Below are 17594 nucleotides of genomic sequence, written 5' to 3' on the forward strand. Positions count from 1 at the left end.
GGTGTTGCCCCAGTCGCCTTTTCCTCTCTGGAAAGAAAGATGGCGGCCACATGGGAGCCTTGTGGACAGCAGGTATGAGCCGGGGGACTGGGGGCGTTTCGGTCCGCCCCTCATGCCCTACTGAGGCCACCAGTTGCCCCCCACGAGCGGCTCTCCAGCACGGCCACGACTCCAGAGCACAGAAACCAATTTCTTAACTATCTGACTTTCAGTAGAAATACTTCCAGGGTCAATAAGTAAAATAGCAGAAATCCAAAACCAACAAATAATTCTTGAACCCAGCTGTAGAAAGCAAATCACTTCACAATGCTTTGTCAGCATGTCTGATTCGGGGGGGGGGGGGGTAAACTCTAAATAATAGTGGTGAATCTTTTATTGAAACAATGAATCTAATCAAAGCAGATAGAGTGTTAACTAGAATTCATCTGCCCCACAGGGACTGGGAGGGGTGGGGGGTGGGGTTTTATTGGGGTTCTTCATGGTAAAAAATAAGTTTTGGTAAAGGGAAATGTGCTTGATATTTGCATGACTGAGACCTAAACCTGAAAGCTTTGTAACCTTTCCCATGGTGATTCAATAAATAAATAATTAAATTTTAAAAAAAAGTTTCATGTTTAATCTTCTGAAAAGCTGCCAAACTGTTCTCTACAACTGCCTCATCACTAGCAATGCTTGTATGCATGTGACTCAGTATATCCTTATCAACACTTAATAACATTTGTTAGTTGCCTTTTTTATGCCAGTCACACTCAGGGCCTGGCTCTATCCATAGGGGTCACTCTTGGCAGTGCCTGGGGTCAGCTGAGGGATCATATGTGGTGCCAGGAAATGAACTGCAATTGGCCACAAACCAGGCAAGCACCTGAACCTTTGCCCTATATTTCTGGCTCCAATACTTGTTAGTTCTTTGTGGGGTTTTTTTTTTGGGGGGGGGGGGGAGTGTTGAGGATCCAAACCCATGATCGCAAACATAGGAGCACACATTCTACCACTTTGCTTGTTTTGGTTACTGTAGTTAACTTATTAGGTGCAAATGGTAACTCATGTTGGTTTTTTTCTAATGTATTTTTTCCATTAAGGTATTTCCTTAATGACTAATGATGTAAGGAATCTTTTTGTGTAGTCATTGGTCATTTGTGTATCTTTGGACAAATGTTTATTCAAGTTATTTCTTGTTTTTGAATTTTGTTGTTTATTCTTTTGTGTAAGGTAAAGGTAAAGGTAAAGGCCCTCCCGTTGATCGTCGATTTGCTCGAGCGGGCCCAGTAACGTCTCCATTGGAGACTTTGTTGTTACTGTGTCTGGCATATCGAATACTCTCGGTAGCTTGCCGGGCTCTCCAAGAGGGGCGGAGGAATCGAACTTGGGTTGGCCATGTTGGCTGCGTGCAAGGCAAACGCCCTACCGCTATGCTATAGCTCCGTGATGTATTCTTTTGTGTGTGTTGTTGAATTGCCTGGTGTGTTGGTGTGTCTTGTTACATTTCTGCATTATTCCCTATTCAGATAAAATGAAATATTCTGTCGTTCCATGATATCTTGTTGCTTTATTACAGCATCCTTTAGTGTATAAGAGTTTTTTTCAATGTTTATATATTTTATTTTCATAAAAGTAGTTCACAATAGGTCATTCCAGATAATATTCCAACATCAATCCCACCACTGAGCACCTTCCCTCCACAAAAGAGGGAAGTGTGTGAAGGTTGTCGTATTTCATTCTGGAAGCCATTTTAATAAAAGCGAATACAAGCAAGTATGTTAAAACCAAACAAATGTGTACAGTTCTTAATGTTTAAAAAAATTTATTGAGAATCTATGGTTTATAATACTATTAATAATGATTCCAACACCACACCCATTACCAGTGTACCCATCCCACTCCCTCAAGAACCCTGACACCTCTCAAATCCTTCCACCTTCAACTCAATTGTGTAGATTATTATGTTGTCTTTGTTGCTACCTTTCTATGTATATTTAAGTCCCACATATGAGAGATCATTCTTGTAGGATGACATTGCTTTGTACTTCCTCCACAAGGAGCTTAGGTTTATTTGGTTACACCCATTACAGTGCTCCTGAGGCACTTCCATTCCATTGTGTTTATCTGTAAACATTCTTCCCTATGCTCTCCTCCCCAACCAGTTAATCAGCTTTCCCCCTAATCAGACTCTGTTAATTTGTAAGGTTAGATTCCTCAGAAATCCATGATTTTATATGTATGAGTGAAATATTGCCTTTCTCCTCTCCTTATGCCTTATGAACAGTTTACTTTAAAGCAAAGCCCTTTTTGTATAGATACAGGAAGACCGTTAACATTATGTTTTGTAACTTAGGATTTGATTGGCTTTGAATATTATTCACTCCCGAGCATCTGCTTTCTTGACTTAAGCCTCAGTTGCCCTTAGTTCCTAACACCCCAAAAGCAGGGTCCCGACGCGGGACTGAATGGACCCAGGGCAAGTGGTGAGCTACCCTGGCATTGAAATGGGCCAGGCCAAAGTGCCACGATTCTTAACTATAAGAGTTTGATCAGAGACAAATGCTGTCATGATCCAAAAGTAACGACGAGACTAGGATCCTGCTAGGGGTGGGAAAGACTATCTGGCCTGAGCACTGTAGTCTGAGATTGAGATGGCCCTAGAAGAGCAATTCTATAAGTTTAAGGTATTTCTTACTGTATCCATACAAAATGATTTATATTATATATGCTTATATGCTTGTCAGACAAGGAGAGGAGAAACACACCCATGGGATTCTGCTCCAGGGTGGGTCGCCCTGCTGAGAGAGGATCTGTCCTAGGAGCAGCTTTCCCTGAGGGAAAGAATTCTACCCCTATTGATTGTGACCACACCTATGTGTAATCATTACCCCAATCCCTCATGCTTTGGGATTTAACTAGACTGTAAGAGTGGGCTGAGGATCAGAAGATCAGAAGGAAGAGAAAGAGGGATCAGAATCCAGACTCCAGAGAAGGAGGATGAAGGGGGATGGAGAAGGAGAATGAAGTAGCATGGGGGAGGAAGAAGCAGAGGCAGAGGCAGAGAAGAGAGACTGGTGTGGATGGAGAGAGTATTGGAATAAACTGTGACTAAGACTAACCAGTCTGGCCCTCATTCCTTCCTTTGCCTGCCCATCTCCATCGACCTCCCCGGGGTGGGGAAAGAAGGGTGAGACCACTGAACGCGGGTGGCGGGAGAGATAGAGCCACCGCCACTGTGTGCCATGCCCCCTTTTTGAGTTCACACACATTCTGATCTGTCCCTTGCTTTCTGACTTAATATTGTTTATAAAGTCCAACACCAGTGGTGCCGAAAGGGCCCATGGCCTCTCCTGGTGATGTTCCATTCTTGTCTTAGAGTATAATGGTTCAGTACTCAGGCCACTGGTACCACCAGGGCCATACCTAGCAGTGTTTGGGGAGACCACATGATGTCAGGGATAGCATTCAGGGTGTTGCAAACATTGGCATGTGCTCTATCCTTTGAGCTATCGCCTTGTCTCCAAAGTTCTTAATTTTGAAGGCCAACATTTTCATTTGTTGCTTGTATTTTTAATGCCATATCCCCAAAGTTATTGCAAAGTGCAATGTCATAAAAATCTCTGAAGTTTTTTTTCCAAGATTTTCAGTTTTAGTTCTATTTCTGACAGTTTCATTTTTGGTTTATTTTTAAGATAAGGATTCAGTACTATTATTTGGCACATAATATGCAGCTCAGAGACTTTTATGAACTCAATAATTAAAGTCTGCCTTTATTGTGGTGCCCACTGGTCTCTGCTCATGTAGCTTAGTGGTCAGCTAATGACCAGATAGAGAATTCCTTAAATAACTGCAACTAGTAAGTCTTTCAGATTTTGCGGAGGTGCTGTGCTTGTGTGATTCCTTCAGCAGCTGGTCAGGATACTGACAATTGGAGCCATTCAAGGTCTACAATGGCTAGCAAATCAAGGCTCTCTCAGGAACTTACTCTTTCAGCCCTTCTCCAACATTTTGATGTTAAGCAGTTGCTTCCGGTTGTTTTCTACCATTTCCCCTGGGGAAAAACCATTTGTAGGGGATGACCTGTTACGCAGATCAAATACATAAAGACTTGACACTCCACTTCCAGGGATACTTTAGCCATGGCTTTTCTCTCTGAGAACGCAACTTTAAAGGGACTTTAATGCTTTAATGATCTTCCCAGTGGCTAGAATACCAGGGTATTGATTTTCTTTTTTTTTTGGCTGTTAATTTTGGATCACGTTAGCTGTACTCAGGACTACTCCTGACTCTATGCTCCAGTATCACTCCTGGAGAGCTTGGGGGACCATATGGGATTCCAGGAATTGAACCCAGGTTTGCTGCATGCAAGGCAAATGCCTTACCCACAGGGCCTTGGCTATTGATTTTTAAGACTACTTCTGAGCTGAAAAGTGGAAAATGAGAAGAAAATTAAAATGCCATAAAGCTTAATATTTATTTGGTTTTTGTTTGAGATCTGGCCATTTTTAAAATCAAATATTCTGTGGGTTACTAGAAAGTTTTTGTTACTAAATTCTGAAATACTTATTCTTTTTCATTCGTTTTTATCTCAGGACCATATCCTTAGTGCTCAGAGACTGTTCCTAGCTTCATACACAGAGGTTGCTCCTAGTAGTGCTTGGGGGACCACGTGGGCTGGGTGTTGAACCCAGAGCCTCGTATATGCAAGTGCTCTACTATAGCCACATCGCTGGCCTCTGTTTTTTTTAACACATATCATGGTGTTCACATTGCCTTCCTGGAGGAAAGGAGTTTCAATGCTATCCCACTTTACTTCTTGATATCTGGTTGTTGTCTTGGTCAACTTATGTTGCACTGATAAAGGGCTTAAATTCTCTCTGAAGACCTGTAGGACTAGATGCTTTCCTGATGAGTTTGCAGCTGGACTTGTGTGCCTTGTAAATCTGACTTAACATTTAAAAGGTCCCTCTAAGAGTTTTTCCCAGGAGTTTTTTTGTAAACAAGATTCATCTCACAGATCTTGGGGTATAAGCTGGTGATATTGCATAGTCTGTTTATTGCTACTACAGGCCCTTGGGAGTTTACACATCTCTCTGACCACCAAAATGTACCTGGATCCTTTTTCTCTTGCTGCACTTTGTCCTTTGCCTTAAAGTAGAGGTCTTTGTGAAGATGCTTTATGGAGTCTGGAAAATCTTTCCAAAAACTAAACTTGCAGATCTAAGCTGCTACAGAATAAAATACAAAGGATACTATAGACCAGTATGGAAAGACATGCAGTTATGTCATCTGTAAGTGGAATTTGTTTTACCGCTTTCTTGAACTATTTATGTACATATGTATGTTTATCTAATAGCTCGTATAGTTACATGAAAATATAAAGTACATATTGTATAGTTAGTACACTATTTTTATGTAAGTAAAGCAAAAAATACTAGGTATATCATTGAATTTACCAGATTTGTATAGGATACACAGAAAAACTACCATTGTTAACTATGAAAATGGTATAAACGAGAGCCTTCACATCCTTCAACAGATATATTTTCATATTGTTTTATTTTTAAAGGTTATGAATAGGTTACCCATTCTCAAATTATAATATCAAAGTAAATAAATGAGAAGAGGGCCTGGAGAGAGAGTTCAAAGAGCTGGAATGCATGCTTTACCTATGGAAGCCTAAGCTTTGATCCCTGTCAACAGATGGTCCCCCCCATGCTGGGAGTGACTCCCACCTCCACTCATTTATATATGGGACCCCTCACCCTCAGAAAGTATTGCACTGTCACTGTAGCACTGACATCCCATTGTTCATCGATTTGCTTGAGCGGGCCCAGTAACTTCTCCGCTGTGAGACTTGTTGTTACTGTGTTTGGCATATCGAGTGCATCACAGGAAGCTTGCCAGGCTCTGCTGTGCGGGCGAGATACTCTTGGTAGCTTGCCGGGCTCTCCGAGAGGGGTGGAGGAATCGAACTCGGGTCAGTCATGTTGGCTGCGTGCAAGGCAAACGCCCTACCTGCTGTGCTATTGCTCCAGCCCACCCTCAGAAAAGTAAATAAACACCCTCAGAAAAGTAAATAAAAATTAAGCCACAGGCCCAAATTTTAAGTACTGATAAATGAAGGTGGAAAGATAATGAAAATACCAGAGTGAACATAAACAGAGGAAAACAGCACTGCAAAATACAAAGGTGAAGTCTTATATAATACATGGGTAGTGGGGTTGGGTTGATAGCATAGTGGGAAGGTCATTTGCTGGTTCTTGGCTCCCTGGTATTGCACGTGATCCTGCAAGCACCATCACTAGTGATCCCTGGGCACAGTGAGCCCCGAGCACTGCTAAGTATGGTCCAAAATAACAAAAACCCAATGATGTGGGGAGCATATAAAAGGCTTGGATTATTGCTATAGCTAAGGATTTCTAAACAACAATATTAAAGTACATAATAGGACTGTTCTTTGTTTAGTTTTTGTTTTTTTGCTTTGGAGAGATTTTTTTTTTTTTTTGGCCATACCTGTTGGTGCTTGGGCTGGAGCGCACTCAGCTAACCCGGGTTTGATTCCTCCGCCCATCTTGGAGAGCCCAGCAAGCTACCAAAAGTATCTCGCCCACCCAGCAAAGCCTGGCAAGCTACCTGTGACATATTCGATATGCCCAAAAGAGTAACAAGTCTCACAAGTTGTTGTGAAATGTTAGTGGTGCCCGCTCGAGCGAATCAGTGAACAATGGGAGGACAGTGACAGTGACCTGGTGGTGCCCAGGGTTTACTCCTGGCTCTATATTCAGGTACCACTCCTCTCAGGGATCTGGGGGCCATATGGAGTGCCAGGGATTAAACCAGGGGTTGCTGTGTGTAAGGCAAGTGCCTTACCTGCTATCAATTGCTCTGATGCCAGAGAGGATGGTTCTTTGTTGAAGGGTCTGTGGTGTCTAGTACCCTGGAGACCAGAAGCATCCTGACCCCAAAACAGTGACAACTAAAAACTTCTCCAAACAATACTAAATGGCCAGAAAATCATAACTTGAGAATCATAACTTTTAGCTGATTTGAGTTGTAAGAATTTTCTGAGCGGCTCTTTTTGGGTTGTTTATTTTTGGTTTAGGAACCGTTACACAGCAGTGTTCAGTGTTAAGTTCTGGCTCTGCACTCATGGATCACACCTGGAACTTGGAGGGATCTTAGGGGGTGCTGGAATCAAAGCTGAGTCAACCACGTTGACGGCAAGCAAGTGCCTAATCCACTAGGCTATTCTGCTGGTCTGAGCAGCTCATTAAAAAAAAAATGTTTTAAAATTTTTCTAGTGAATAGTTTCCTGGCAACTGATTATGCTCCAGAATTACTCTCCACTGACATGTGAAATACACCAGATAAGAGTATTTTTCAGGTTTTTGTTAAACTCTATACATGGCTCAGTCAGTCATGCAACTTCTTTTGAGTGACATTAATAATGACACTATCAGACATATGTTCCCTTTCATTAAGACATTTAAACTGATGTTAGACAGTTTAAACTGGAATCAAATACTCATGTCCCTGTATACACTGTTCAGGAGAAATTCTTTATCAAATCAAGGAGAGGGACACCTCTTAATATGCGTTGTAAGAAATGTTGCCCGCTTTAAAAACAAAACAAAAAAAGTTTTCCCTTGGGAGTCTGGAATCCCTTAAAAATTCAAGAAATTGTCGGGGTGGAAGTAAGGACAACAATCAGTCAACTGAGCATCAGTGTCAATCCTGTCTGCCAAAACCCAACCCAGAGTCCCCTGCTCACTCAGCAACTGCAATTCCAGCTGGGATGAGCTTCTCACTCAGCTCTACCCTATGTTCTGAGAGTCCTGCATGTGGTGATGATTAGTTTTAAATACGATTCTGTTTCCGAAATCAACTCAAACCTAGAAAATCAGAAAACCGGCCCACAGACGACAGCAGGAGCATCTGTGCCAGCTTGGAGTCTGGTTCCGGGGGCTGTTTTTTGAGTGTGTTTACGCTGGAGGCGCGCAGGATGATCCCGTCCCCAGGGGGGTTGCCCCGCTGTCTCCTCCCCTTTTAATTCTATTGGAAGGGAGGCAGTTCAAAGCGGGAAGATTGTTTTATAGCTATGATGGGGAAGTCTCTTCTTGCGAGGGAGGAGGGGCGGACCACAAAATCGAAGGGATCTAAAAACAGAATCCATCTGTATAATGTCCCACCGCTGCCCCTGAGTAGTCGCAACTCTTCCCCAATTCACCCAAGCCGGTGCTGTGGAGACTCGGCTCCCAGGGACCCGCGGGGCAACAGGACCGCACGGCCAGGGGAGACTGCCGCCTGCCCGACGGTTTCCAGGTGGAAAAGCTGTTCTTGGGGGAACCCCTGACCCTCTTGAATGACTTGGGAAGCAAGACTTACCCTTTCCCCGGGCAGGGAGCGACAGCAGCGCTCAAGAGATCCAGCAGTGAGAACCCAGTTCCCGCCGCTGAAACCGCTATTTCCCGCGCGCCGGGTCCCTCCTGCAGGAAGCAACCCCACCCCACTCTCAAGCGATCCCGCAGGGCAAGCCGAACTGCCAGGCTTTCATGCTCCCCCCACTCCAACTCCCTTCCGCCTCCAGCCCCACTTCCCAAGCTCCCCCAAGGCCCTGTGTCCATCCTTGCACTCACTGCTGACCACCACCCAGCTCCTCCTGGAAGGCGCTCAGCAGGTGCGTTGCGAACAGCTTTCTGCTGCAGCCAAGGGGCCAGGAGCGCTCTGAGGCCCACCCTCTCCGACTACACCAGAGAACACGCGGGTTGCACAGCCAAACTCCCAGGATTGCAAGGGTCCAGGAAGGCTAGGGCTAGGTCTCTTTCCCAACCCGACGGGGCGCGCGTTTGCGGGTCCGCCTCTTCCCGCGGGGGGGCGGGGGCGAGGACGGGGGGTGGGTGGGCTGGGGCCTGGCTCTGATTAGCTGCGAGGGGGAAGCCCTGGTCCCAACCACTGACTCCCAGGCTCCCGAGAAGGAATATAAGAGAAGGGCGTGAGGGGGTGGCCCATCCCTTAGCATTCGGACCTGGGTCTCCAGAGCTGCCGCTGCAGCTGCCGTCGGGCGGTGCTGGCCTCTCTCGCTCCGAGACTCCCCGCTATGGGTCCCCCTGCCCGCTCTGGCTTCTACGTGAGCCGCTCGGCCACCCTGCTCCTGGCCGTGCTGGCATCCGCGCTGGTGCTGGCGCTGGCCGTGCTCGCCTCCCTCTACGGGCACTGCGCGCGCGTCCAGCCGTGCGACCCGCACGCCGCGTCCCCGGCGCCCCCCGCGCGCCAACAGCAGGAGGAGCCGCCGTCGACCGTGCCGATCTCCACGACGGCTGAGCCCGAGGACGGCCAGGTCCCTCGCACCTCGCGACCCCCGGGGCCCTGGGACCAGATGCGCTTGCCCCCCTGGCTGGTGCCGCTGCATTACGAGCTGGAGCTGTGGCCGCAGCTGCTGCCCGACGACCTGTCGGAGGCGGCGCTGCGCTTCACCGGCCGCGTGAACATCACCGTCCGCTGCACCGAGGCCACGGCGCGGCTGCTGTTGCACAGCTTCTCCCTGGACTGCCAGGACGCCGAGGTGCGGGGTCCGCTGTCCCCCGGCAAGCGGGAAAGCGCCGGCGGCCGCGTGCAGGTGACCGAGTCATGGTTCGCGCCCGACATGCAGTACCTAGTGCTGGAGCTCGGCGAGGCCCTGCAGCCGGGGCGCCTCTACCGGGTGCACCTCAGCTTCTCGGGCGCAGTGAACGTCGACGCTCGGGAGGGACTCTTCCTCAACGTCTATACGGACCAGGGCGAGCGCAGGTAAGGGCGCAGGGCTCGTTTCCCGATCCTGTGCGTCTCGGTGAGGGGCCCAACGCTCCCCACCGCGCTTCCATCCAGCTCCCAACTACGTTTTCTTCCAGAGGCTGAAAGCGAGCGCCTGCGCCCTCCAGGACTGCCGGCGTCTCCTCTGGCCGTTTTTGGCCGCACTACTGCTTAGAATCCAGTTTATTTACCTTGTCCCCCCCTTTTAAAGTCGCTGCTACTTCCAGAACTTTTTTTTCGTATGGTGTCTGAAAGCCCCTTTCCCCTTCGAGCCCAGAGTGACAAGCTTCACGCATCCTCAGCGCACCTTGTGCTAGAAGCTCGCCAGTCCGGCCAGTCACCGCTGGGAGATGGCTTGCTCGTCCCACCCGCGATCCCGGGGATCCGATTAAGTTTGGGGACAGAAGCAAAAGGGGAAAGGTGCTTGTGGGGGTCAGGCTGGTCCTTCTCGTGCTCCGCTCCCGCGTCTGTCGCTTTTTCCTGGGCATCTCCTAACTGCTGCCTTTACCGTAGGCCCATGCTTTGGCTTTTTTTTTTCCCACCTAAAAACTATTTTAAAAAAAATTTTTTTTTATCATGCTTTTCAATTTTTGCTGAGGTTCTCCAGAAGTTCAGAATCTGCTCCCACCATCGGCCCGCCTGGCGTCTGGTGTAGCCGAGGATCCGCCGCACACCCTACCCGGGGGCGGGGTGTGGGGGGAGGCGCGCTTTGAAGAGCTCTGCTCTGTGTCAGCTCGCTTTAGGGTTTCCTCCCCTGGGGGCCCGGGAAATAAGGAAAGCGATGACAAGTCACCTCCCCTCTGCGCTTGCAGGCTCACCGAGCATACATGTGTTCCCTTTACCCTCGTTTGAGATAATGTTTCCCAGACGGTATGTTCCCGGCTCCAAAGTGGCCCATTTCCATGCTCTGCGACCACGGTACTGACCTCAGGAGAGCGCTGCGGAAATGGTTTGTGGGGCAGACCCTAAAGCGGCCTCCCCGACCCCACCCCCAAACTGCCCCTCCCCCTTCACTCCCGCACTGGTGGAGAGATTGCGGTTTACACAACTGCATCTACTTTACTCTTTATTATTAAAGAAAATGTTCTCAGATGTTCTCAGAGGGGGAAGAAACCCACTAAATTACCCTCTAAATCTCTCCTGCACTACTTTCAAAAACGTCAGGGGGTTTAAAGCGAGCTTAATAAACTGCCCTTGCGGATGTGTAATCTCTAGCTTTTGTTTTTAAGGAAAGCATGCGTGGGGTTTTTCCCCCCCCCCTTTTCAAAAATGAGTCAATGCTTGAAAAATAGTTTTGAGAAGTTTCTCATTAGGCTGAGTCCTGGACTTGTGAGCACTTGGAAACGTTTTGAAATGTTTTTGTTGAGGGTACAAGACTTGTCTGATGCTCACACAGATTGAGGAGGGGTTTATTGTCAGTCAGTAAATCTTGGGGTTTCTCCCATCTTTTCCTGTCTCACTGGGTCGAGGACCCAGAAAAACTGCCCTCCAAACACGGGAAAGAAACTCTTATTGGTTCCTCTATTTTGCTGCCAAATCTAGTGGTAACTGGAAACTGTATTTTGAGAACATTAAGATTCCAACAAGTAGCACTCTTTAGAAAGCCCTGCAGAGGTTCAGGTGGGAATCTGGAGGGTGACTGAGAGGGAACCTGAGCTCTGACTGGAGCCTCTTCACCTGAGTCTGTGCTTGTAGTGGAAGACACACAATTAGCCCCAACTTTCAGAGTGAAATTTAAAGGGGAAGAAAACATACTCCTTGCAGTGTAGCTGCCTGAGTTTCTCAGAGTTTCCTTCCCATTTGAATCACCTGGAGAGCTTTTAGAATTCCTGGTGCCTTTGGGGGGGATTTGAGAGTGCGGGGGAGGGTTGGGCTACACCCAGCCTTTGGGCTGCAGGTAATATTGGGAGTGTTGAGGACTGTGCCCTGTTACCCCGATTACAAGGCAAAGAGCTCACCCCTGAGCTCTCTTCTGCCCCCTGACATTTTTCTAATAGCCTACATAATGTTGGGGGCCAGACCACAACCAGGACCGTTATTTTAGAACCATCTTGGGGAGGGCCAGAGTTAGAGGAGAGTTGGTAGAGCAATTGCCCTGCATTCTGTCCACCCAGGTTCTATCTTTGGTACTATATAGGGTTCCCCAAGCCTACCAGGAGTGATCTCTGAGCACAGAGACAGGAGTAAGACCAGAGCACACTGCCAGGTGTGGTCCATAACAAACAAACCAAAGAACCATCTTGGGAAGCAAAGGGAGGGCCAGTTCCAGGCCTCAGGGTTTCTAAGTCTGTTCAGTGAGCCTAGTGGGAAGGTGAGTCTGAGAACCACAGGTAGCTACTAGTGTCAGCGAGGATTTCATTGGGAGGTGAAGCCTGTTGTTATCACACGGTGGGACTTGTCTTGCTCCTGGGAGGTAAGGGTGTGGGGAGATTTCCAGAAGGGAAGACACATCTCACTGACTTCTCATTTTTGGCTAGATGACTAATTCCAGAAGCAGTGTTTAGAAACAGGGTGACCTCGTGTTTTCCTCTTTTTTTGGTGACCATTTCCCCTCCAGCCCCCATCTGAACAGGTAACTTTGAAAATAACTTTATTCAGTATTAGGGGAACAGTGAAAGAAAACCCTCACAAGAACTACAAAGAACATCATGATTCCATACTTCTAAGGTGCTCACTCCCTGGGTTGCTGTGGATGTTGTTCATGGCTCCTGGTCCTTTCCCCCATCACAGGCATCCATCACGTTTCTACTGTAAAGGAGCCGTTTGCTGGGTGTGTGGGACACGGGCATCTGCATGTTGGTGTGTAGAGTGCTTCATGTGGAGTTCTGTGTAGAAAGTGAGAGCTAGATCTAAATGGCCACGTCCCTCCGAGCAGTATTACCAGAACTTCTTTTCTGCACAGAGGGTGGTAGAGCAGGGTAGTGGTGATCCCAAGCAGTCCTTTGGGAGCCCAAGGGACACATGGTGAAATTTGCCCAACCAGGTTTCAGTGCTCTGATACTGCAGTGGTAAGGGAACCTACAGTATCACATCTGGCCGTGCTGGCTGGGGAGCATGTGATGCCAGCATTGGAACTCTATTTCATTGCATGCAGAGCACTAACCACTGAGCCATCTCCCTGGCCCTTTCCCAAACTTCTTTCACTGATACCACTATTTCAAGTTTGCCAGGTTTACTTACTTCTGGGTATGTTATCTGCTTAACAAGTCACTTTATTTAAACAGAAGTATTAGGCAACTGTATAACATTATCACAAAAGGGAAACTACTTGGCAATTTATAGGAAGTAATAGTATGGTTATAGAATAAAAGTCGAATAATACTATCTTTTCTATCAGTTTTTGCCTGATAAAGATTAAACACGAGGGCTAGTCTCTTGGTTAAAAAGGGGGAAAAAAGAATTTAGTTATTTAAGTTGAATAACACTAAAACCAAAATGTTCTTTTGATCTAATCTAATTGAGTCACAAAGTTGAAAAAGGACACACTATATATTGTCAGTTATACAGAGATATGCCAAATATATTCCTTTTCCTCCTAGTCACTGCACTAGAAAAGTGACTCACAAACTTTACTGCAGGACTGGAGAGATAGTACAGCAGGTAGAACACTTACCTTGCTTGTGGCTGAACTGGGTTTGGTTTCCATATGGGAATATGGTCCTCTAAGCCTGACAGAAGTGATCCCAGAGTTAGGAGTAAACTCTGAGCGCTACTAAAGCCCAAAAACGAAAAGAAAGGAAATGACCATCTCTTTCAAAGTGACTGCCATTTGCCGTTTCCACCAGCCATGGATGAGAGTCCCACTGATCCGCAGCCCCATTAGGACTTGGTGTTATCCATGTTTCAGATTTCAGATGTTCTAATATCCATGGAATAAAATCTTGTTTCGGTTAGCATTTCTCAGATGACATAAGATGTGGAACATTTTTTTCATGTTTATGTACCGGCAAGGCTACATTTCCCCTATCTATCATCAGTAAGAATATGGGATCTAAAGGCTTAGTTAAAAGACCATTCACTTTATACATCTGAATTCTGTCCAGAACTAGATTATTTCTGATTTTGATAATCTCCTCCAGGAAAAATAGATATTCCGTATCATGCAAAAAGCTGGAGTTTATAAGATTCTAAATTATTTCTAATTTCAAAACAATTATTATCAAGAACTCCATTTTAAAAAAATGCACCACAAAGCTATCTTTTATACCAGTGGCTTCTAACTTTTGGAATCCATCTTGGGGAACCCTGCCAAAGTTCAGTTCTCAACTTCTCCAGGTTTGCTTAGTCATCTGATAGTAGCTGGAACTCGAAAGTTTAAAAAAAAAAATCTGTTTCTTTTCTTTCCCTAGGCTACAGAATTCTTAACAAATTGTCTTTGGGCCTTTTTAAGACAAGGCTAGGCCTTTTCTAGAATATCTCCTAAGGAGGGTTCCATTAGTTATCCTAGTTCTGAGAAGTAGCCTTGAGGCTTGACATCCATAGCATTAATCCCAGTGAATAAAATGAAGTCCTTGGAATATCTTTCCCTAGGGTGATAATAGTGCATGAGAAATTTCTTTTGATATCCTCCTTTTTATTTATCATTGCTGGACCTATGTAATATATAATGGGGATGAGAAACAAGGGTCCTATCTCCATGAAAAACTATTTAAAAACGCTCAAAGTCTTAGGGCCACCTTCGTTTCTCTTTTGGTGAAAGGTCTTAGAATGGGATCTTTTTTTAAGTTAACCATGAAGAAACTACCTTTCTTTCACTGAAAGAGTTTGAAGATCAGATCTGCCTTAGAAGTGATGTGGACCAATGGGCACTGCCACTTAGCCTCATCCATTTTCTAGAAGAATCTGTGCAGAAATTGGTGTCATTTCTTCCCTAGATGTTTGGTTATACATCACCCATGAGGGAGTTGGAGCAATAGTACAGCGGGTAGGGTGTTTGCCTTGCATGTGGGCTTAATCCTAGCACCCCAAATAGTCTCTTGAGCCCATCAGAATTGATCCCTGATCCGTAGAGCGAGGGGTCAGCCCTGAGTGCCAGCAGGTATGGGTCCAAAACAAAACCAACAGCAATAAAATCACCATGTAGTTATCTGGGTCTGGAATTTCTTTGTGGGAAGGTTTTTAAATACAAATGAAAAAGTTCTTAAATTTGCATCTCTAAGGATGGGGTTCCACAGCATTTCTTCTGCTTCTGATAGTCCATATTCCATATTTTTGATCATTCTGCCTGGAGAGTGACCTCCATTACTGGACTTTATTTCCCTTTTTGTTTTCCTCCTCCTCCTCCTCCTCCTCCTTTTTTTTTTTTTTTGGTTTATTTTGGGCGGACCATACCAGGTGATGCTCAGGGATCACTCCCGGTGGTGCTTGGGACCATATGTGGTGGCAGCTACATGCAAGCCAAGTGCCTTAACTGCTGTGTCTCTCTAGTCTGTTTATGTTTTCTGTCTTTTGTGTTTGTTTTAAAAGATGAGTGCAAAGACACCCGTTTAAGAACTTTTTTTCTTCACTGATACTGGCACTTAGTATTCTAAAACTTCCATTAACTACTGCTTTAGTAGTGTGCTACCAATGATGATACACTGAATTTGATTTTCATTTAAAATACTTTATAATTTCCCTTTTGATATCCTTGACTCATATTTTATTGCTTAACATTTTAAGTATCACTGCTGCATTTTCTTATATTACCTTAATGAATGCTGGCATTGGGAGGAGGCTGGTGGGCACCTGAGTTATTTGGGGATCCTGATGATTATCTGATCACCCAGAGCCTCTCTCTGAGTCACTTGGAGTGACTTGAGTGGTGCTTTTGCTCTAGTGCCAGACTTCTTAAACTTTTCCTTACCCTTGTGATCTCTTTTCATTGAAAAAATTTTATGCAACCCTGGGGTATATAGGTATACAGAAAAATCATTTACTGATCATAAACCATACAGACATTTATTTTTGAAAAAGGTTTCTAAAAGTTACAGTTTAAGCTGCCACACTTGATCCACATGAGTGCCTGATTGAGACATTAGTTTCTGCTCTCTGTTGGAAAATACTCTGTCCTGGAGATTTCTATACTCTGGCATGTGGAAAATTTTTTAAAATTAAATTGTATTTACAATAATAGTTTGAGTAACATGGTTATAATAATGAAAACATTTTTGTTTTGATGGACATGGCATGTGGAGAATTTGAACAGCTCCCCAGAGTTGATGAACCTGGGAATGGGTCAGCTTTCTCCTTCCATCGCAGTTCAGACAGATTTTCTTTGTCTGAGCTCACAAAGTACAGATTCATACTTGAGCAAAGGCTCAAGAGAGACTCTGTGTGGCTTTCTGGACATCTCTCTGCGTAATTGCCTCTTCCCCAGGTACTGCAGCTGACTGGCCCCTGAGCCCCAGACTCGGTCTCCTCCACTCAGCAAGACCCCTGAAGAACCCTTTCCATAACCCCCTCCCCATACCCCGTGCTTTTAGAAATGGTCCCCAGGTGGAAAGACAGGGTGATGGTAGAGTTCATCTTGCTTCTCCTGGGAATCACAGTTCTGTGCTCCGAGCCTTCCCCCGAACAGCTGTTTATGTTCTGTCAGGATTTGGGGTTGTTTTCAACAGAAGGCTAACTCTAGCCCCTAGTAGTAAACAGAAGTCTCATCAGCTTTAGATGTGGCAATCCTTGTCATTATAAAGTCAATCCTCACTCCTCCTTGCTGTATTTATCATCCCATGTTTTCTTCTAGTATTTGTTTTTTGGTCGTCGTGATTATACCAGGCACTTTAAAGTATAGTATAGGGAAGGAATCTGGAAGGGACCCAGGCTGGTTGCTGAGGCTGGGCTCAGTCTTTCCCCTTCCACTTACTAGTGGCCTGGCCACTGGCATCATTTCCCAGAGCCTCAGCGTTCATATGTGTCAAATAAGAGGGTGAATCTCATCAAGGTCTCTCAGATGTTGGAAATTGAAGCAACGATGGAATGTTTTAACTCCATTCTTGTTCAGAGCATCCTTTAGGACTACTTGCCTTTCTGGCCAGGCTGTTTTTTCTCATAAAAGAGAAAGAATTGGAAGGCAGTTCATTCATTGGAATAAAAATTGAAAAAAGGAAAGGGGAAGGAGTGGCGTGTGGAATGTGAAATGGCCGGAGAAGTTCATGTGGGAGACACTAAAGTTCACACGAATCCATGTGAGCAGGTGGCAGGAGGGGGAGCTGAGAAGTGAAGAAGACAGCCTGGCAGTCCCTGTTTGTGCTCAGAAATCTGGCACAGACGTCAGGGTGTGACACTTGGAAGAAATGTGAGTAATATTCGGAAATAATTGAGAAGTTCTCAAAACAAGGTCAGTGAACTTACATACTAACCACATGAAATTGCTGGCGGCGGCACAGTGACAAGAGACCATTTTGTTCCTCAGTTGAGGAGCTGACCCCAAGGGCAGTGCTCCTCAGACCTGGGTTCTGAGTCTTTGGAACTGAAGGTGCAGCTAGTGTAATTGGAACAGCACGTGTCGTAGTTAAATCAAAATCCTGTTTAATCCTGGGGATTACCTCTCCTTTTGAGCATGGTACTAGAGCAGACCATCACTGCCTGCTAATTCTTCCTTCTCAGGTGACATGGTGGATGACCACAAAGTCACTGTTCAGATGCATTAATTAGAACATCGAGTCCTGTGCGATGCTCCAGAGTTGGAACTTAATCTGTGGCTAAATCCCTCCTCTCTCTCCTCACTGCATTTCCCCAAGCTGGAGTTGGCTTCAGGCCAAAAGCCCACAAAGAGGTGCTGGCTTGTCATTATTCCCTTCTCTACCTCCTGCTTCTAGTTCCTCTTGAGTGCTGCTGGTATC

General features: G+C 45.8%; 1 protein-coding gene across 1 annotated transcript in view; it reads left to right on the plus strand.

Annotated features, from left to right (window-relative positions):
• Positions 1–9079: 9079 nt before the first annotated feature.
• The window catches only part of LVRN (laeverin), a 64826-nt gene continuing 56311 nt past the window's right edge, over positions 9080–17594 (plus strand). The window contains exon 1 of the mRNA XM_056124713.1: positions 9080–9768. Coding sequence (XP_055980688.1) covers positions 9080–9768 — 689 coding nt within the window. The remainder of the gene's footprint in view (positions 9769–17594) is intronic.

Source organism: Sorex fumeus, unplaced genomic scaffold (genome assembly GCF_029834395.1).
Source record: "Sorex fumeus unplaced genomic scaffold, SorFum_2.1 ptg000051l, whole genome shotgun sequence".
NCBI classification, from domain to species: Eukaryota; Metazoa; Chordata; class Mammalia; order Eulipotyphla; family Soricidae; genus Sorex; species Sorex fumeus.